Source organism: Mobula birostris, chromosome 6 (assembly GCF_030028105.1).
Source record: "Mobula birostris isolate sMobBir1 chromosome 6, sMobBir1.hap1, whole genome shotgun sequence".
Taxonomy (NCBI): Eukaryota; Metazoa; Chordata; class Chondrichthyes; order Myliobatiformes; family Myliobatidae; genus Mobula; species Mobula birostris.
The window spans coordinates 98,985,147-99,008,035 of NC_092375.1; the positions used below are offsets into that span (position 1 = coordinate 98,985,147).

The 22,889-nt window shown below is 44.3% G+C and overlaps 1 protein-coding gene across 14 annotated transcripts in view; it reads left to right on the forward strand.

The window, feature by feature from the left end:
* Positions 1–22,889, forward strand: part of lrch1 (leucine-rich repeats and calponin homology (CH) domain containing 1) — a 397,317-nt gene that overhangs the window by 230,613 nt on the left and 143,815 nt on the right. For all 14 annotated transcript variants that reach the window (XR_011886381.1, XR_011886379.1, XR_011886383.1 and 11 more), the window contains 3 exons: positions 3,081–3,186; positions 16,681–16,794; positions 20,871–20,928. Coding sequence is in view for 8 of the 14 variants with exons in the window: in XM_072260925.1 (XP_072117026.1) it covers positions 3,081–3,186; positions 16,681–16,794; positions 20,871–20,928 (278 nt within the window). In the remaining 6 variants the exon portion in view is untranslated. The remainder of the gene's footprint in view (positions 1–3,080; positions 3,187–16,680; positions 16,795–20,870; positions 20,929–22,889) is intronic.

Sequence of the window (22,889 nt, forward strand, 5' to 3'; positions counted from 1 at the left end):
TTGTTGCTGTGGCTGTTCTCAATAGTGAGGGTATTGTTGCTGTGGCTGTTCCCCTCAATAGCGAGGATATTGTTGCTGTGGCTGTTCCCCTCAATAATGAGGATATTGTTGCTGTGGTTCTCAATAGTGAGGATATTGTTGCTGTGGCTGTTCCCCTCAATAGCAAGAATATTGTTGCTGTGGCTGTTCCCCTCAATAGCGAGGATATTGTTGCTGTGGCTGTTCCCCTCAATAATGAGGATATTGTTGCTGTGGTTGTTCTCAATAGTGAGGATATTGTTGCTGTGGCTGTTCCCCTCAATAGCAAGGATATTGTTGCTGTGGCTGTCTCCCTCAACAGCGAAGATATTGTTGCTGTGGCTGTCTCCCTCAATAACGAGGATATTGTTGCTGTGGCTGTTCCCCTCAATAATGAGAATATTGTTGCTGTGGCTGTTCTCAATAGTGAGGATATTGTTGCTGTGGCTGTTCCCCTCAATAATGAGGATATTGTTGCTGTGGTTGTTCTCAATAGTGAGGATATCGTTGCTGTGGCTGTTCCCCTCAATAGCGAGGATATTGTTGCTGTGGCTGTTCCCCTCAATAATGAGGATATTGTTGCTGTGGTTGTTCTCAATAGTGAGGATATTGTTGCTGTGGCTGTTCCCCTCAATAGCAAGGCTATTGTTGCTGTGGCTGTTCCCCTCAATAGCAAGGCTATTGTTGCTGTGGCTGTTCCCCTCAATAGCAAGGCTATTGTTGCTGTGGCTGTTCCCCTCAATAGCGAGGATATTGTTGCTGTGGCTGTTCCCCTCAATAGTGAGGATATTGTTGCTGTGGCTGTTCCCCTCAATAGTGAGGATATTGTTGCTGTGGCTGTCTCCCTCAATAGTGAGGATTATATTGCTGTGGCTATCTCCCTCAATAGAGAGGATATTGTTGCTGTGGCTGTCTTCCATCAATAGCGAGGATATTATTGGTGTGGCTGTCTCCCTCAATGGTGAGGATATTGTTGCTGTGACTGTTTCCCTCAATAGCGAGGATATTATTGCTGTGGCTGTTCCCCTCAATAGTGAGGATTTTGTTACTGTGGCTGTTCCCCTCAATAGTGAGGATATTGTTGCTGTGGCTGTGTCCTTGAATAGAGGGGATATTGTTGCTGTGTCCGTCCCTCTCAATAGTGAGGATATTGTTGGGTGGGGATGACTGACCAGGAGAAAGTCACAGTGACCAAATTTCTGGCACTGAGTCTGACTCTGTGGTTCAGAATTGAATCAGAGAGCAGAGTGGTTGTGACAGGGGTCACTCATTCAAGGAACGGACAGGAGATGGCGTAGACATGAAATGGACTCACATATGATATTTTTTCTCCAAGTACCAGGGTCAGGGACGTCTCAGTCAGTGCCAGAACATTCTTATGGGAGAGGGTACATATTAGTACTAATGACATGAGTAGGAAGAGGGATGAGGTCCTCCATAGAGAATGGAGAGAGCTTGGTAGGAAGCAGAAAAGTAGGACCTCAGGGTGGTAATCTCTGTGCCACACACCAGTGATGGTAGGAATAGGATGATTTGGCAGATGAATGCAGGGGTCAGGGTTTCAGCTTAAGCTTTCCTCTGGGTAAGATATGACCCATACAAAAGGGATGGATTACATCTGACCTCAAATGATACCGATATCCTTACGGGCAAATTTGCTAGAACTATTGGGGAGGGTTCAAACTAGTTTGGTATAGGAATGGGAACCAGAGTGATAGATCAGAGGATGGGTTAGTTGGTGTAAATTAGATGTGGCGTATAGAGAGACTATAAGCAAGTTGTGAGTTAGTAACTTTACTGAGAGCACACTACCTTTAAGTCTGTTCCTTGTTTACCATTGTATACTTCAATGTAGTTTTGTTTACGTAGTCATAAAGCCCAACACATATGCTGACCAAGATGCCCCATCCATTGCCTGTGTGTTGTCCATAGCCCTCTCAAGCTCTTCTAACCATATACATCCAAATGCTCCCCAAGTGTTCCCCAACTTTCTCTGTGCTACATTGATGACTGCATTGGTGCTGCTTCATGCATCCATGCTAAGTTCATCAGTTTCATCAACTTTGCCTTCAACTTCCACCCTGCCCTTAAATTCACTTCATCCATTTCTGATACATCTGTCCCCGTTCTCGATCTCTCTACTGTCAAACTGATATCTTTTATAAACCCACCAATTTCCACGGATATCTTGACTATACCTCTTCCCACCCTGTCTCTTCCCTTTTCTCAGTTCCCACATCTATGCTGCATCTGTCCCAGGATGAGGCTTTCCTTTCTAGAACATCAGAGATGTCCTCCTCCTTGCAGGTGAGGCAACACTTCATATTTGTTAGGGTTGTCTTACTGTACACAGTGCAACTTTACGGATGAGACTCAACGTAGATTGGGGGACCGCTTTGTTGAGCACCTCAACTCCATCCGCAAAAAGGGAATTTCCTGGGGCCAAGCTTTTCAAACTCTATCCATGTTCCCATTCCAACATGTCAGTCCAGGGCCTCCTCTTCTGCCACAACGAGTTATCCTCAGGTTGGAGGAGCAACGCTTCATATTCTGTCTGGGTAGCTGCCAACCTGATAGCATGAACATTGATTTCTGGGAATTTTTCTTCTTCTCCTTCCCTCTTCTTTATGTCTTCATTCTGGCCTCTTACCTTTTCTCCTCACCTGTTTATCACTTCCTCCTGGTGTCCCTCCTCTCTCCCATGATCCACTTTCCTCTCCTATCAGACTACTCCTCCTCCAGCTCTTTTCCTTTTCCACTTATCACTTCCCAGCTTCTTCCTTCATTTCCTTCCCCCACCTACCCGACTATACCTATCACCTTCTAGATTGTCTTCCACTTCCCCCACCCCCCCCCACCTTCTTCTGACTTCTCCTTCTTTTTCAGTCTTGATGAGGGGTCTCAGCCCAAAACCTCGACTGTTTATTCATTTACATAGCTGCCCAACCTGCTGTTCCTCCAGCATTGTGTGTATCTTACTTTTCCAAATGGCCTTTACATTGTCACTTCTGCTTCAAAATGGTCTGTGTTCATTTGATTTAATGTGCAATTCCCACCTTCAGCCTTTAGATGAAGATGCAGCCAGTCTGACCCTTCAAATGGCACATATCTCAGAGGAAGATCACTTGAATAAACAGAAGGAATATTTGAATGTTGGATCAATGAAAGGTGAGCTGCTTATGACATACTTGCTGATTTAGCCAGTCTGAGTTCAGAAAATCTATTTCTGAGCCGTTTATTCCACAGTTCATGTACAATATGAGAAACATATCAGTATAGTACAGGGCCTTGGCCACAATGTTATATCAATCTTTTTGCTGACTCCAAGATCAATCAAACCCATCCCTCCATTTTGCTTTCATCCATCTGCTATCAAAGTCTGTAACTTTTCCCTGATGTATCTGCCTTGACTGGCATCTCAGCAGTGTGCTCTATGAACCCACCACTCTGTCAAAACAAAAAGTTTCCTCTCACATTCCCCATATACATTCTTCCAATCTCCTTAAAACTATGTCCTCTTTGTTAGCCGTCATCACCCTGGGGAATAGAGTGTCAGCTGTCCACTCTATTCAGAGATACAGTGTAGAATAGGCCCTTCTGGCCCAACGAGGCACACCGCCCAGCAACCAACCCACTGCTTTAACCCTAGCCTCATCACAGGACAATTTACAATTTGGTTTTACGTAGTCCATTGGTGGGATTAGTTACGCTTTTTTGTACCCTCTCTCAAATTCTCCTCCCATTATAACCTTCATTCATTCTTTCCTGTTTGAATTCTCTCTCTTCCTCACCTCAACCTATCAACCAGATTGCCTCCACAACGAATCCTAACAACAACCCTGGACTCACTTTGATCCCTTTACGGTAGTAACTCACTTATGCGTGACTTGTTTTCTCGCTTTCTGAGTTCTTTTGCAGTGTGAACTCTTTCTACCGATGCTCTATGACCTTGAGTGTTTCCAGCAGTTTGTTCTTATTTCAGAAGCATTTGTAGTTCTTTTGATTTGTCATTTGTCATATTTACTATAATATGAGCTTGGTCTGCTTTGCTCAGCACCAACTAATTCTGTCAATAAAGTTTCCATTTTGTGATTTGATGATAGTAGCAGGGTGGGTATCGGAAATGGTGAGCATATGTTACAGAAATAACTAAAGAGGGAATGATCCTAACCCCTGATCTGTAAGTAGTGCAAGTTGGAATTCAGAAGATGGCTTTAAACAGGATTGAGATCTGCATACTGTGACTGAACAGCCAGCTGTCTCCCACTGACTCAGCTTGCCCATGGAGTATGACTCCATTAGCGCAGGGATGTAATTAACTATGAACTCTAATCACCCAGCATCAACTGGACATGAGATTCAGAGCAACAGCATTGATGTCTCAGTGTGACAGGGCTGTGTCTTCTAGTGAGGGTAGCACTGTGCTGGGAGTTTTTACCTTTAACTTTGCTCCCCAGGAATTTTCAAACATCCAGGTGGATGGATTTTATATTTGGTTATTGCACGCATTCATCTGGAGAATCAGTAGGACTTGTTAACTGGTATTGGGAAGAAATGTGAGATGTATTCTGAATGGAAGGAATGGCATAGGCTTCACTGTGCATCACTGAGGATGGCTTAGTAACACTAGTATTAACATAGCTAAGTAAGTCTTGAAGGGCATACTCTTCCAACTGGGTTAGAGACAAACTGGAGCCTGACTTTGCGGTAAACAATCTATCTAATCCAAATGCTTAAATTTGTGACGTGTCGATAGCAATTACCCAGTTTTCCAGATCACATCCAATTTTCTCTCTGGAATATGGTGAGTGTTTTGGACCTGTTATCTATGAAAGGATGTGTTGGCATTGGAAAGGGTCCAAAAGACGTTTACGAGAATGATCCCAGCAATAAAACAGCGAAGATATGAGGAAAGGTGATGGTTCTGGGTCTGTACCCACTGGAGTTTAGAGTTCTCATTAAAACCTATTGAGTATTGAAAGGCCTAGATAAAGTGGATGTGGAGAGGACATTTTCTGTAGTGGGGAAGTCTAGGACGAGAAGGCACAGTCTCAGAATCAAAGAATGTCCTTTTAGAACAGAGATAAGGGGGAAATTCGTTAGCCAGAGGGTGGTGAATCTGTGGAATTCGTTGTCACAGATAGCCGTGTAGGCCAAGTCATATGGTATAAGTTGATTAGTAAGAGCATCAAAAGCTGCGGGGAGAAGATAGGAGAATGGGATTTATAGGGATAATAAAACAGCCATGATGGAGTGGTGGACTGGACTCGATGGGCTGAATAGCCTAATTCTGCTCCTATGTCTTACTCACTATCAAAGGTTCATTTTATTATCAAAGTATTTATGCAGAATACAACTCTGAAATTTGTTTCTTTTCCAGAAAGCCATAAAATCCAGAAAACTATAGAAATAATTGAAAGAAAGACATCAATTCCCCCCACATGAAAAGAAAATGAAACAAAAACTGGCAAACCCCAACCCCCCACACCACACACACAAACTAACAGATCACCCACACGCAGAAGCAGCAACAAGAACATCAAAGCCCAAACTCCAATCCCGGCCCACCAATCGGCAACGAGAAAGAATGGGCGAGATTACACAAAAACGTAGAACTGAAAGAAGCCAGTACGAACTACAGTTGCTGAGACAGTAATTGCAAATTTTAAATGATTGTAAGCAGAACGTTTTGCTCATACACACAAAGGAAACACCAGAGTGGAAAAGTTGGAAATTAAGCAAACATGGGAATTCAGTAAAGAGGTGTAAAAGGATTTTAATTTGTTGGCTTTGCTGAGGCCCCAGGTATGAAAAAGGATGAAGTATTGAGGAACAAATATAGGGAGTTAGGAAGGAAGCTGAAAAGCTGGAGCTCAAGGTCAGTAATCTCTGAATTGCTGCCTGTGCCATTCACCAGTGAAGGTAAGAATAGGGATGATATGGCACTTGAATGTGTGGCTGAAGAATTGGGGCAGGATATTTGTCCGTTAAGATTTCTTCAGAAGAAGGTATGACCTTTGCAAGAGGGACAGATTACACCTGAACTCAAGGGGTCCAATATCCTTGCAGGCAGGATTGGCAGAGCTTTTGTGGAGGGTTTAAACTACTTTGGCAGGGAGATTTGGAGCCAGAATAATAGATCAGTGGATGGGACACTTGGTATAAAGTTAGATGTGGTATGTAGAGAGATTGTGACAAAGGATATGCAGTCAGTTGGATGGGTTAAAATGTGTCTGATTTGATGCAAGAAATGTCAGGAACAAGATGATGAAGTCAGATTAAGGGTAAATACGTGGAAATATGATGGGACAGAGAGGGAGATAAAAGGTGGGAAGTGGCATTGCTAATCAAAGACCGCATAAAGGGAAGATGGCATGGAGTAGTGTGAGTGAAAATCAGAAAGAGCAAGGGAGAAATCACTCCATTGAGGGTTTTCTATAGACTCCCCGATAGCAACAAAGAAACTGATCAGGATCTAGGTTTTGGAAAGGTGCAAAAATTACACCGTTGTTGTTGTGTGTGACTTCAAGTTCCATAATATTGATTAGCATTTCCTTAGACCAAAGGTTTAGATGGGGCAGAATTTGTTAGGTGTGTACAGGAAAGATTCTTGGCACAGTACAAGTCAACCAGAGGAGAGGCCATACTGAATCTGGTGCTAGGCTATGAACCTAGTTGGTGGGTGAACATTTTAGAGACATTGACCACAGCTCCCTGACCTTTACAATGGCCCTAGCCTTGGACAATGGATAGGGGCAGCTAGCATGGTAGAGTATTTAATTGGGGGAGGGCAAATTATGATGTTATTAGGTGGGAACTTGGGTTTGTAAACTGGGAACAGATATGCTCAAATTTAACTTCCAAGTTTATTGCCATTCAACCATGCACATGTATAAAGCAAAACAAAACATTGTTCCTCTGGGACCAGGTGCAAAACACAGTACCTACAGCCACACACAACACATCTAGTGCAATCCAGCACATGCAGTCACAAAATAATTTTAGCACAAATCCCTGAGTGGCATGGCCTGAAGATTACATGTTTATGTAAGACAGTATAATGTTACTGGCACTGTTTTAATAAACAAGCAGCACTATAAATATGTGAAAGAGCAGCAACAAAAGATGAAAAGTGACTGGCGGAGGATGCAAGTGTGTCCATGAGTTGGGAGGAGGGACGGAGGCATGGTATTCCAACAAGGGTGTACACATGTGCTGGTAGCAGCAGGGTGTTAGGCAGTCCAACAGCCTGGGGGAAGAAGCTGTTGCCCAGCCAGTTCCTATGCTGTGGTATCTCTGCTTGATGGCAGAAGGTCAAAGATTATGGGAAGGATAGGAGGGATCTTTGACAATGCTAGAGACACTGTAGTAGGCAGTGCTTCTGATATGGGTCCTGAGAGAACATGATGTTCCAGCTGTCCTTACAATCTGCTGCATTTCAAGTTCCGTACCAGACAGTGATGCAGCTGGTCAGGACACTCTCGATGCTACTCCAGTAGAATGTTGTGAGAAAGGTGCTTGCCTCATTTTCTTTAGAAAGTTGAGGCATGGCTGTGCTCTTTCGGCTAAAGATGTAGTGTTGAAAAGCCAGTTGAGGTGATATTCTTGAGGAAATGCATAGTGGAAAAGTGCGGGTTGGTTAGGGAGCACTTGCATGGGATTCTGGATAGGTTTGTCCCATTGAGGCAGGGACAAGAGATTTGGAACATGTAGTGAAGAGGATGAAAGAATCAAGGATCAAACGAGGCTCTGGAGAGTTATAAAGTAGCCAGGAGCTTAAGAAGATACTTGGAAGAGGATATGAGAAGTAGGATTAAGGAAAGCCCCAAGGCTTTGCCATGTATGTGAAGAACATGAAGGTAGGAGTGATCAGGAATAAAAGAAGTAATGTGCTTGGAGTCGGTAGAGGAAGAGGAAATACTTAATAGTTCCCTTCAGTATTCACCAGTGAGAAGAGTATAGGAGAGGCGAGAATGAATTTCGAACCTCTGGAAAATGAAGTTGGAGAGGTAGTAATGAAGGACAAAGAAATAGCAGACGAGCTTAATAAGTATTTTGTATTAGTCTTTACTGTAGAAGACATGCAGAATGTCAGAAATAGAAGAGTGACATGGGGAAGAATTGAGTGTAGTTGCTATTACTAGGCAGAGGATACTTGGGAAAGTGAAATGTTTAAAAGTAGATGTCATCTGGACCAGATGGCCTACACGCCAGGGTTCTGAAAGAACTGGCTGAAGAGATTGTGGAGACTATGGCTATGATCTTTCAAAAATCCCTAGATTCTCGAGTGAATCCGAAAGTTGCAAATGTCAGTCTACTCTTTAAGAAGGGAGGGAGGCAAGAGAAAGGAAATTAAAGGCCAGATAGCCAGACTTGAGTGGATGGGAAGATGTTGCGAGTCCATTATTAAGGATGAGGTTTCAGGGTATTTGGAGGCACATGTTAAAACAGGCCAAAGTCAGCATGATTTCTTTTAGAGGCAATCTTGCCTGACAAATCTGTTGGAGTTCTTTGAGGAAATAATAGACAGGATAGACAAAGGTGAGTCAGTGGATGTTGTTTACTTGGATTTTCAGAGGCCTGCACGTGAGGCTGCTAAACATGGTAAGAAATTTCCTGTAATGCCAGTGGTATTACAGGAAAGATACTAGCATAGTTAGAAGCAACACACATCAAAGTTGCTGGTGAACGCAGCAGGCCAGGCAGCATATATAGGAAGAGGTACAGTCGATGTTTCGGGCCGAGACCCTTCGTCAGGACTAACTGAAAGAAGAACTAGTAAGAGATTTGAAAGTGGGAGGGGGAAGGGGAGATCCAAAATGATAGGAAAAGACAGGAGGGGGAGGGATGGAGCCAAGAGCTGGACAGTTGATTGGCAAAAGGGATATTGGAGGATCATGGGACAGGAGGCCCAGGGAAAAAGAAAGGGGGAGGGGGGAAGACCCAGAGGATGGGCAAGGGGTATAGTCAGAGGGACAGAGGGAGAAAAAGAGAGAGAGAAAAAGAATGTGTGTATATAAATAAATAACGGATGGGGTACGAGGGGGAGGTGGGGCATTAGAGGAAGTTTGAGAAGTAAATGTTCATGCCATCAGATTGGAGGCTACCCAGATGGAATATAAGGTGTTGTTCCTCTAACCTGAGTGTGGCTTCATCTTGACAGTAGAGAAGGCCGTGGATAGACATATCAGAATGGGAATTGGATGTGGAATTAAAATGTGTGTCCACTGGGAGATCCTGCTTTCTCTGGCGGACAGAGTGTAGGTGTTCAGCGAAACGATCACCAATATATAGAAGGCTGCATCGGGAGCACCGTACATGGTATATCACCCCAGCCGACTCACAGGTGAAGTGTCGCTTCACCTGGAAGGACTGTCTGGGGCCCTGAATGGTGGTGAGGGGAGGAAGTGTAGGGGCATGTGTAGCACTTGTTCCACTTACAAGGTTAAGTGCCGGGAGGGAGATTGGTGGGAAGGGATGGGGGGAACGAATGGACAAGGGAGTCGCGTAGGGAGCGGTCTTTGCGGAAAGCAGAGCGGGGGGGCAGGGAAAGATGTGCTTAGTGGTGGGATCTCGTTGGAGGTGGCGGAAGTTACGGAGGATTATATGTTGGACCCGGAGGCTGGTGGGGTGGTATGTGAGGACAAGGGGAACCCTATTCCTAGTTGGGTGGTGGGTGGATGGGGTGAGAGCAGTTGTGCGTGAAATGGGAGAGATGCGTTTGAGAGCAGAGTTGATGGTGGAGGAAGAGAAGCCCCTTTCTTTAAAAAAGGAGGACATCTCCTTCGTCCTGGAATACCTGCTGGCCTCGACGCTAGCAGGCATGAACTTCAGATTGCGGCTCCTGCCATTGATCTCGGCGGCTCCAGCACCCCAGGGCATATTCAAAACCCGGACTCCAGCAGCAACCATGGACACCTTCAAAGCGATTGCGTAACCACCAACTGCGACTCCCGCCTTGAACTCCAGGCCGGGTCTTTATGTGCTGCTATTCTGACTCCCATCTCCCCTTCCCCCACCACTCCTCTGCAACCCCGTCTCCCTCAGATCCCACTGCCAGCTCCTGGACCCTCAGAGGCTCCATCTTCCTCTCACCCCAACCCTCCCCTCTCCACTGACACCCCAAGCCTCTCCTCTCCCCCCTCTGATCCTAGCTCTCAAGACTCCAGCCTTGAACTCCAGGCCGGGTCTTCATGTGCTGCTATTGTGACTCCTGTCTCCCCTTCCCCCACCATCATTCTGCAATCCCGTCTCCCTCACATTCCATCATCTACTCCTGGGCCCTTGGAGGCTCCTTCTTCCTCTCACCACAACCCTCCCCTCTCCACTGACACCGCCAGCCTCCCTCCCCCTCCCCCCTCTGATCCCAGGTCTCATCTCTGCCAGGTCTTTCCCATCCCCTCCGACCTTCAACTGTCTGAGGCAGGGCACTCTGTCCTCAGTAAGGGCCTCACTTTTGTCCCCCTTCACCCACACCTCAGCGAGTTCCGCGTTCGCCATGACGCTGAACTCTTCTTCCGCCAGCTCCGTCTTCGAGCCTATTCTCCCACCCCCACCGATGACCCCTTCTCCCATCTTCAACCCTCCTCCTCTTCATGGACACCCCGCTCTGGTCTTCTGCCTGCTCTGGATCTCTTTATTGCTAACTGCTGACGGGACATCAACCGTCTTGACTTCATCGCACCTTGTTCCCATTCCAACCTCACTCCTTCCGAACACTTTGCTCTCCACTCCCTCCGCACTAATCCAAACGTTACTATAAAACCCACGATAAGGGGGGTGCTGTTGTACTCTGGCGTACTGACCTCTACCTCGCCGAGGCATAGCGACAACTCGCAGATACCTCCTTGTATCATGACCCCACTAAGGAGCACCAGGGCATTGTCTCCCACACCATAACCAACTTTATCCACTCAGGGGATCGCCCATCCACTGCTACCAACCTTATAGTTCCCACACCCCGCACTTCCCGTTTCTACCTCCTACCCAAGATCCACAAACCTGCCTGTCCAGGTACACTCATTGTCTCAGCTTGCTCCTGCCCCACCGAAATCATTTCTGCATACCTCAACACTGTTTTATCCCCCCGTTCAATCCCTTCCTACCTATGTTCGTGACACTTCGTCTCACGCTCTGAAATTTTTCGATGATTTTAAGTTCCCTGGCCCCCACCGCTTTATTTTCACCATGGATGTCCAGTCCCTATATCCGTCCATCCCCCACCAGTAAGGTCTCAAAGCTGTCCGCTTCTTTTTGGATTCCAGACCTAACCAGTTCCTCTCTACCACCACTCTGCTCCGTCTAGCGGAATTAGTCCTTATTCTTAATAATTTCTACCTTGGCACCTCCCACTTCCTCCAAACTGACCGTATGGGTCCCAGCTATGCCTGCCTTTTCGTTGGCTTTGTGGAACAATCCATATTCCAAGCCTGTACTGGTATCTGTCCCCCACTTTTCCTTCGCTATATCGACAACTGCATTGGTGCTGCTTCCTGCACGCATGCTGAGTCCGTTGACTTCATTAACTTTGCCTTCAACTTTCACCCTGCCTTCAAGTTTACCTGGTCCATTTCCGACACCTCCCTCCCCTTTCTTGATCTTTCTGTCTCTGTCTCAGGAGACAGATTACCTACTAATGTCTACTATAAGCCGACGGACTCTCGCAGCTACCTGGACTATTCCTCTTCCCACCCTGTCTCTTGGAAAAATGCCATCCCCTTCTTACAATTCCTCTGTCTCTGCCACACCTGCTCTCAGGATGAGGCTTTTCATTCCAGGACGAAGAAGATGTCCTCTTTTTTTAAAGAAAGGGGCTTCCCTTCCTCCACCATCAACTCTACTCTCAAACGCATCTCTCCCATTTCACGCACATCTGCTCTCACCCCATCCTCCCGCCACCCCACTAGGAATAGGGTTCCCCTTGTCCTCACCTACCTCACCACCAGCCTCTGGGTCCAACATATAATTCTCCGTAACTTCTGCCACCTCCATCGAGATCCCACCACTAAGCACATCTTTCCCTCCCCCCCCGTCTGCTTTCCGCAGGGATCGCTCCCTACACGTCTCCCTTGTCCATTTGTTCCCTCCATTCCTTCCCACCGATCTCCCTCCTTGTAAAGCCAAACAAGTGCTACACATGCCCTTACACTTGCTCCCTCACAACCATTCAGGGCCCCAGGCAGCCCTTCCAGGTGAGGCGACACTTCACCTGTGAGACGGCTGGGGTGATACACTGTGTCTGGTGCTACCGATGCGGCCTTCTATATATTGGCGAGACCCAACGCAGGCTGGGAGACTGTTTCGCTGAACACCTATGTTCTGTCCGCCAGAGAAAGCAGGATCACTCAGTGACCAAATATTTTAATTGCACATCCCATTCTGATATGTCTATCCACGGCCTCCTCTACTGTCAAGATGAAGCCACACTCAGGTTGGAGGAACAACACCTTATATTCCGTCTGGGTGGCCTCCAACCTGATGGCATGAACATTGACCTCAGACTTCCTATAATGCCCCACCTCCCCTTCGTACCCCATCACTTATTTATTTATTTATTACTACTCTTAATCTTTTTCTCCCTCTGTCCCTCTCACTATACTCCTTGCCCATCCTCTGACCTTCCCCTTTCCCCCTTTCTTTCTCCCAAGGCCTCCTGTCCCATGATCCTCTCATATCCCTTTTGCCAATCAACTTTCCAGCTCTTAGCTGCATCCTTCCCCCTCCTGTCTTCTGCTATCATTTTGGATCCCCCCCCTCCCCCCACTTTCAAATCCCTTACTATCTATTCTTTCAGTTAGTCCTGACGAAGGGTCTCGGCCCGAAACATCGACTGTGCCTCTTCCTATAGATGCTGCCTGGCCTGCTGCGTTCACCAGCAATTTTTATGTGTGTTGCTTGAAGTTCCAGCATCTGCAGATTTCCTCGTGTTAGCATAGTTAGAAGATTGGTTGACTAGCAGGAGGCAGATTAGGAGAATGGCCAAAGGGGTGGCAGATGGATTATAGTGTAGAGGGAATAAAGGCTATTATAACCATATAACAATTACAGCACAGAAACAGGCCATCTCAGCTCTTCTAGTCTGTGCCGAACTCTTACTCTCACCTAGTCCCACCAACCTGCACTCAGCCCATAACACTCGATTCCTTTCCTGTCCATATATCTATCCAATTTAACTTTAAATGACAACATCGAATCTGCTTCAACTACTTCTGCTGGAAGCTCGGTCCACACAGCTACCACTCTCTGAGTAAAGAAGTTACCACTAAACTTTTGCCCTTTAACTCTCAACTCATGTCCTTTTGTTTGAATCTCCCCCATTCTCAATTTTAAAAAGCCTATCCACGTCAACTCTGTCAATCCCCCTCATAATTTTAAACACCTCTATCAAGTCACCCCTCAACCTTCTACACTCCAAAGAATAAAGACTTAACTTGTTAAACCTTTCTCTGTAACAGAGGAGGTGAAACCCAGGCAACATTTTAGTAAATCTCCTCTGTGCTCTCTCAATTTTATTGACATCTTTCCTATAATTCGGTGACCAAAACTGTACACAGTACTCCAAATTTGGCCTTACCATTGCCTTATACAATTTCAACATTACATCCCAACTCCTATACTCAATGCTCTGATAAATAAAGGCCAGCATACCAAAAGCTTTCTTCACCACCCTATCCACATGAGATTCCACCTTCAGGGAACTATGCACCATTACTCCTAGATCCCTCTGTTCTTCAATGCCCTACCATTTACCATGTATGTCCTATTTTGATTAGTCCTACCAAAATGTAGTACCTCATATTTTTCAGCATTAAACTCCATCTGCCATCTTTCAGCCCACTCTTCTAACTGGCCTAAATCTCTCTGCAAGCTTTGAAAACCTACTTCATTATCCGCAATGCCACCTATCTTAGTATCATCTGCATACTTACTAATCCAATTTACCACCCCATCATCCAGATCATTAATATATATGACAAACAACATTGGACCCAGTACAGATCCCTAAGGCACACCGCTACCCACCGTCCTCCAATCTCACACACAGTTATCCACCACTACTCACTGGCATCTCCCATCCAGCCACTGCTGAATCCATTTTACTACTTCGATATTAATGCCTAACAATTGAACCTTCCTAAATAACCTTCCGTGTGGAACCTTGTCAAAGGCCTTACTGAAGTCCAGATAGACAACATCCACCGCTTTACCCTCGTCAACTTTCTTAGTAACGTCTTCAAAAAAATTCAATAAGATTTGTCAAACATGACCTTCCACTCTCAAATCCATGTTGACTGTTCCTGATCAGACCCTGTCTATCCGGATAATTATATCTACCATCTCTGAGAATACTTTCCATCAATTTACCCACCACTGACGTCAAACTCACAGGCCAATAATTGCTAGGTTTATTCTTAGAATTCTTTTTAAACAATGGAACCACATGAGCAATACGCCAATCCTCCGGCACCATCCCCGTTTCTAATGACATTTGAAATATTTCTGTCAGAGCCCCTGCTATTTCCACACTAACTTCCCTCAAGGTCCTAGGGAATATCTTGTCCGGACCCGGAGACTTATCCACTTTTATATTCCTTAAAAGCGCCAGTACTTCCTTTTCTTTAATCATCATACTTTCCATAACTACCCTTCTTGTTTCCTTTACCTTACACAATTCAATACCCTTCTCCTTAGTGAATACCGAAGAAAATAAATTGTTCAAAATCTCCCCCATCTCTTTTGGCTCCGCACATGGCCATCCACTCTGATTCTCTAAGGGACCAATTTTATCCCTCACTATCCTTTTGCTATTAACAGAACTGTAGAAACCCTTTGGATTTATTTTCACCTTATTTGCCAAAACAGCCTCGTATCTTTTTTAGCTTTTCTAATTTCTTTCTTAAGATCCTTTTTATATTCTTTATATTCCTCGAGCACTTCATGAACTCCAAGCTGCCTATATTTATTGAAGATCCCTCTCTTTTTCTGAACCAAGTTTCCAATATCCCTTGAAAACCATGGCTTTCTCAAACTTTTAACCTTTCCTTTCAACCTAACAGGAACATAAAGTTCCTGTACCCTCAAAATTTCACCTTTAAATGAGCTCCATTTCTCTATTACATCCTTCCCATAAAACAAATTGTCCCAATCCACTCCTTCTAAATCCTTTCACAGCTCCTCAAAGTTAGCCTTTCTCCAATCAAAAATCTCAACCCTAGGTCCAGTCCTATCCTTCTCTCTAATTATATTGAAACTAATGGAATTATGATCACTGGACCCGAAGTGCTCCTCAACACCTACATCCGTCACCTGCTCTATCTCATTCCCTAACAGGAGATCCAACACTGCCCCTTCTCTAGTTGGTACCTCTATGTATTTGCTGCAGAAAACTATCTTGCATATATTTGACAAACTCCAAACCATCCACCCTTTTACACAATGGGCTTCCCAGTTTCTATTCCCTTTTTCTATTTTCTAAATTGGGCAGGGAGTCAGAATTGAGAGATGCAAAGCAATTTTGGGTCCTTGTGCAGATTCCATAAAGGTTAACTTGCAGGTTGAGTCCATGGGAAGGAAGGCAAATACAATCTTAGCATGCAAGCAACGATATGATGCTGAGACATTGGTCAGGTCACACTGAGTTTGCACTCTGGTGTATGTACCAGTAAACTAATCTTATTTTTTTTTTAATTCACATATGGCCTGTGATTTTATTGACAGTAGATTTGAAATAAGAGGTTTCACAGCTAAATCAAATCTAAATAAGCTATTGCAATCTTCTCCAGCTCCATTCAATCCTAAGAAATCATTCAATTTTCTTGACGTACATTTCACAGGCATTTTATTAGGTACTGTACACCTGTACACCTCATTATTGCAAATATTTAATCAGCCAGTCATGTGGCAGCTACTCGATACATGCAGTCATGGTCAAGAGCTTCATTTGTTGTTCAGATCAAGCATCAGAACATGGGAAGAATTGTAATCGAAATGACTTTGACCGTAGAATGATTGATGGTGTCAGATGTTTGAGTACCTCAGAAATATCTGATGTTCTGAGATTTTCATGCAAAACAGTGTCTAGAGTTTACAGAGAATGGTGCGATAAACAAAAAACCTCAAGTAAGTGGCAATTCTGTGGGCGAAAACACTTGTTGATGAGAGTGGTCATAGGAGAATGGCCAGACTGGTTCTAGTTGACACGAAGGTGACAGTAACTCAAATAACCATGCATTACAACAGCAGTGTGCAGAAGAGTAGCTCTGAACACATGTTGAGCCTTGAAGTGGATGCGCTACAGAGGCTAGAAACCCACTAGGTTCCTCTCCTGTGGCCACATTATTAGGTACATTCCTGTATCTAATAAAGTTGCCACTGAGTGTATCTCAGATTTGTACTCTATTGCAACCAAATCCCATGTCAAAATTATTTCCTGTTATAGTGCAAGCTCTCAATGAGCAGTAGTGTGGAGTCTACCTTTGCTTGAGGCTAATCTCAAGGTAAAAGATTAGCAATTCAGCTTTAGTTGCCGTTTGGGCATGAATAATAATGATTAGCCATTAAACCAGTTAATAGTAGTAGATTTTGTTTTGGTACGGTTTTATAAAGCAGTGCAGCTTTCTTTTTATGTTTTCAGCTCTACTAAAGTACTCTTTTTCCTTTCAGTGGAATCTAATCAGGAGACAAAGGATTTTCTGCAGCGTAATTTCGAAGTGGAAGAGAAATTGGCTGTCCAAGGTGATGGCTTGAGTTCTGAGTTTAGGACTTACATGAAGGCAAGTATCAAGCTCAGTGCTTCATGGGGGTGCACAAATGCAAAGGTTCTCTTGTTGAAAACTGCATCTGGTAATATCCATTTCCTTTGTTGAATTCAGATTTGTTTCTTTGGTTTATTCAGTCGAGGGAAAGCATGCTGTGCTAGCAATCCATCTTCTGAGAAAATTAAATGTTGTCAAGGTGATTGAGAACTTATCTTTGAAGTTTATATGCTTTTTTTCTACCCATTCATTGAATTCTGTTGCTGAATTCACTTTGGTACATACTTCACCTGCTGATGATTCAGGGCCCACTTCTTCAAGTACAATTTATGAAAGTCACATGGGTCTGAGGAGAATAAAATGCAGCAGTTTACTTGTATTGTGTAACCACTTTCTGCTCCCTCCTTTGAATACAGAATTACTAGTCACATTAAAATTTGAAGCAAAAGGAAAAAAAATTAATTGAAATCACCATATTTCTTTAATTTGATATGTAATTACAGTGTTTTCCATAAATAAAGTTATTATCGAAGTATGTATACATTATACAACTTTGAGAATTGTCTCCTTGCAGATAGTCTCAAAACAAGAAACCCAAAAGACCGGTAAACAGCCAGTAAGCAGAAGGGAACGAGCATGCACACAAAAAAAGCAAATAGCATTGAGAATGAAAGTGAGTTTCCGATGTGAAGCCCAGAGCAGTAAAGCAGACCCACAGCCTCCATGCAGCAAAAAAGCAGAGCAAACGTCACAGAGCAGTGAGCAGAACTGGCCCAACCCTCGCCTCTGGTCCCGACACACGACCTGTTCAATTCACCTGGTCTGGCGTTTAAATTGTCCAAACATCAGGTCGCTCCTCACTCTAGGACCTGGGCCCTGTTGATTTGATACACTCTGGCCCTGGACCCTGCCACCATGTTTCAGCCCATATTCAATCTTTCCAAATCAGCCCAGCACTTAAATCAACCAAATTTCGCTCTCGGTTTAGGTGGACAGGGCCCAAATCTGCCTTTCCTCCTTTTCCCTGCTCCACTTGCTCCCACTTTATCTTGAATATGCCTCAATCTCACCCTGTCTACATCTCGCACTTGCACTCTTCGACCCTCACTCAGACTCGCCTTTGCTTGCGTCTTCATTGTTTGCAGTAATTATTTACCATAATTTTTTATGGAAAAAGTGTTAATAACAGCGTTTTTAGTTGTATTTCTTTTATTTGGGAACCACCACAAAGTTATCACTCACCCTCAGCAGCACCATCTTGAGCAAGAAACTGAATACTCCCAGGTATCAAGACCTTTATTGAATGTAGTACATTGCACAACTATGTTGTAGTTCAACTTGTGTTAGCTGCTGAAACTAATACTAAAGTAGCTTTGTAGCTTATAATATTTGTATCAATGTTTGTAACTTTCTCAGGTATGCATTATTTTCAGTATTTTAAAAAAAGCTTGGATTTAAAGAGATGTTTCAGGTAAATGTCATAGACAGACTTTAATGGGTTGCAAACATTAGATTAGATTAGATTCAACTTTATTGTCATTGTGCCGAGTACAGATACAAAGCCAATGAAATGCATTTAGCATCTGACCAGAAATGCAGAGAATAGTGTTACTTACAAAATAACTGTGAATAAAAAGGTGCTACAGCCCACAAATATAAAAGTACTGAGACAGTACAATACGGATGCAATACTGCTTAGCGCTGTGATGAGAGGTTCAGCAGTGTCACAGCCTCAAGGAAGAAGCTCTTCCTGTGCCTGCTGGTGCAGGAGCGGAGGCTCCTGTAGCACCTACCGGATGGGAGGAAGGTAAGAAGTCCATGGTTAGGGTGAGATGCATCCCTGATAATGCTTTTCGCCCTGCCCAGGCAGCATTTACGGTAGATGTTCTCAATGGTGGGCAATTGGGTGCCGATAATCTGCTGGGCAGTTTTCACCACACGCTGGAGTGCTTTTCAGTCTGATATGGGACAATTGCCATACCACACTGAGATGCAGTTGGTGAGTATGCTTTCAATGGTACAGCGGTAAAAGTCTGTCAGTATCCTGGGACAGAGGTGAGCTTTCTTCATGCTCCGCAGGAAATAAAGGGCACTGTTGCGCCTTTTCGATCAGGATGGAGGCGTTCAGGGACCAGGTGAGATCCTCGGAAATGTGGACACCAAGGAATTTGAAGCTTGATACACACTCCACTACAGTTCTGTTGATGTAGATGGGGACGTGAGTGTGACTCCTGGCATGCCTGAAGTCCACAATGATCTCCTTGGTCTTCTGGATGTTAAGGGCCAGAGTGTTGTCGGCACACCACGCAGTCAGGTGCTGGACCTCGTCCCTCTAGGCCATCCTGTCATCCCCTCTGATCAGACCAACCACCGTGGTGTCGTCTGCGAACTTGATTATGGAGTTAGAACCATGTACAGGAACACAGAAATGCAATTGTTCAAAGATTAACTGCCCATTCCGGCCTCAAAGTTGACAATCTGCTCAAATCTTCCGGTTTAAGAAGGTGCTGCTGAAAATATGTGACAGCTTGCTGGTATATCAGAGGCAAGAAATATGACTAAAACATTGCTGATAACACCTTTGCTGATCAGAGATGAGATACGATTATAATCATCGCTAATAACACCTTTTCTGAAGCAAATTGTGGTCAACTATCAAAGCAATCAATTGAAGAATCTGATTTGAAGGTCGGCCATGCGGGAGCATCGCAAGGTTGGAATGTAGCATGTTCAAGATGTGGTCACAGACTTAGTTCATATTGCTGTCGCTGTTGGAGTGAACGATTTAGACCAGAGTCAATGCGGAAGAGTTTCGATGGCCGTCCTCTTAACCCAGGTGCAAGGTTGAATTGCTCCAAGTGCCGGGTTGATTTGGTGAAATCGAGAATGGTTTTAGGCTGTGAAGTCCGGGTGTGTCACTGTGCCAGAGTCCGGGCACTAGAGTGAGGCACTACTCAGTGCTTGGACGATTTAAAAGCTCGTCAGGATAGACTGGAAAGCCTGAATGCAGAAGCGAGGGTCAGGCTCACCATCACTTTCTCACAATGTTTATTCCTCTCTCCAGTGGCTATGAGTTTTGCCCTGCTAATATGATGAACGAGATCGATGCTTGGGCCTACTACTCTGGCTGCTCCGGAGAGCGGATCTAAGGACTCAGTCTGTTCGGAATGCTGTTGTTTGCATCATGTGTGTGTTTTTTTTTCCTCTTTCACTTGGCAGTGGTTATGGTCTTTCTTTTTTTTTAATGGGGTACTTCAGGTTTTTTGCTTTGTGACTGCCTGTAGACAAACAAATTCCAAGGTGTATGATTTATACATTATGATAATAAATGTACTTTGATTTGATTGAATATATCAATTTTGAAGTGGTTGGCCAATCACTTTATTTATTAGAAGAAGCCTTTCAATCAGGGGTTCCCAGCCTGGGGTCCACGGAACCCTTGGTTAATGATAGGAGTCCATGCCATGAAAAAGGTTCCGAACCCCTGCTTTAAAGCTTGAATCAATGTGCTGGACTTCAGGCCAAGCAGGTAGCATGTTTTCTGGGCCCTGAGATCTTTCCTTCTACCAGACTACATACATTCCAAAACACAAAGATGCTGGGATCAAAGCAATACTCACAACTCGCTGGAGGAACTCAGCAGGTCATGACGAAGGGTTCCAGCCCGAAACGTCGACCGATCTTTTCCACAGATGCTGCCCGACCTGCTGAGTTTCTCCAGCGTGTTGTGAGTCCTACAAACATTCCAGGTTGAAGATGGTAGAAAAATTAATATCTTCTATTTTTTGTCCTATTCACATTGTAAAAAGCAACTGTTATAATTAAAAACTCTTCTCCCAGTGAGTGGTTCCATAGAAATAAAATAGACAGCTGTAACAACCAAACACTCATTTATATATTTACATCTAAATTATCTTGTTAACCTCAAACTGTTACAAAAATTGCTGCTTGGAGGAGACTCTTTCTCCCAGTGATCAAATATTTTAATGAACATACCCAGGTTTAACAGGGAATTATGAAACAGTATATGATTGTCAGTCAATGTAATCATGCCCTCAGAGCACGTTACTAACTTTCTTGTTGCTTTAACACAGGCAGAGGAGCCTGAGGAACCGCTGATAATTGAGGAAGATTCAAGTTGGACAATAGGACGAATGTTAGTGATTTTTTTAATGTAATTTTTGTTCAGTTAATGTTTCAATAGACAATAGACAATAGGTGCAGGAGTAGGCCATTCAGCCCTTCGAGCCAGCACGGCCATTCACTGTGATCATGGCTGATCATCCACAATCAGTACCCTTTTCCTGCATTCTCCCCATATCCCTTGACTCCGCTATCTTTAAGAGCTCTATCTAACTCTTTCTTGAAAGAATCCAGAGAATTGGCCTCCACTGCCTTCTGAGGCAGAGCATTCCACAGAACCACAACCCTCTGTGTGAAAAAGTTTTTCCTCAACTCGGTTCTAAATGGTCTATCCCTTATTCTTAAACTGTGGCCTCTGGTTCTGGACTCCCCCAGTATCAGGAACATGTTTCCTGCCTCTAGCATGTCCAATCCCTTAATAATCTTATATGTTTCAATCAGATCCCCTCTCATTCTTCTAAATTCCAGTGTATACAAGCCCAGTCGCTCCAATTTTTCAACGTATGACAGTCCCGCCATCCCGGGAATTAAATTCGTGAAAGTACGCTGCACTCCCTCAATAGCAAGAATATCCTTCCTCAAATTTGGAGACCAAAACTGTACACAATACTCCAGGTGTGGTCTCACCAGGGCCCTGTACAACTGCAGAAGGACCTCTACTCAACTCCTATACTCAACTCCCTTTGTTATGAAGGCCAACATGCCATTAGCTTTCTTCACTGCCTGCTGTACCTGCATGCTTACTTTCAGTGACTGATGAACAAGGACACCTAGATCTCGTTGTACTTCCCCTTTTCCTAACTTGGCACCATTCAGTTAGTAATCTGCCTCCCTGTTCTTGCCACCAAAGTGGATAATCTCACATTTATCCACATTAAACTGCATCTGACATGCATCTGCCCACTCACCCAACCTGTCCAAGTCATCCTGCATTCTCATAACATCCTCCTCACATTTCACACTGTCACCCAGCTTTGTGTCTTCTGCAAATTTGCTAATGTTACTTTTAATCCCCTCATCTAAATCATTAATGTATATTGTAAATAGCTGCGGTCCCAGCACTGAGCCTTGCAGTACCCCACTAGTCACTGCCTGCCATTCTGAAAAGGACCCATTAATCCCTACTCTTTGCTTCCTGTCTGCCAACCAATTTTCTATCCATGTCAGTACCCTACTCCCAATACCATTTGCTCTAATTTTGCCCACTAACCTTCTATGTGGGACCTTATCAAAGGCTTTCTGAAAGTCCAGGTACACTACATCCACTGGCTTTCTTAGTTACATTCTCGAAGTTTCTAGTCCTTTCTGCAAAATCATACTGGAAGTCAGTTCCGTATGCATCATCTTACATGCAAAATGCAACCCGAGTGTATCTTCATCTGTGAAAGTGTAGGTGGTTGCTAGAAACACATCATTTTGACTCTGTACAGGTCAGGAACGTTACCAAGGACCTTCAACATGCTGCCTTAATAGACAGTGCTATGAAATGTCAATGGACAAGCTCTCCTATAGTGTTATCTTCCTGTTCAACTTGTGTTTTGCCTGCCATTGCAAAGGTGGATGTTGCTCTTGTACAAAAATTGGATCACAGTTTCCTGTCTCCGATGTTATAGTACCGGGCACTGGAATGTAAAAACCATAAACCATAAAATATAGGAGCAGAATAAGGCCATTTGGTCCATTGAGGCTGCTCCGCCATTTCATCATAGCTGATGCCATTTTTCTTTCAGTCCCAGTCTCCTGCCTTCTTCCCATATCCCTACATGCCCTGACCAATTAAAAACCTATCAACCTCTGTCTTCAATATACCCAGTGACTTGCCCTCCACAGCTCCACAGCTGCCTGTGGCAACAAATTCCACAGATTCGCCACCCTCTAGCTACACTCTAAAAGGACGCCCCTCTATTCTGAGGCTGTGTCCTCTGGTCTTAGACTCTCCCATCAGAGGAAGCACCACTCTAATGAGGTCTTTCA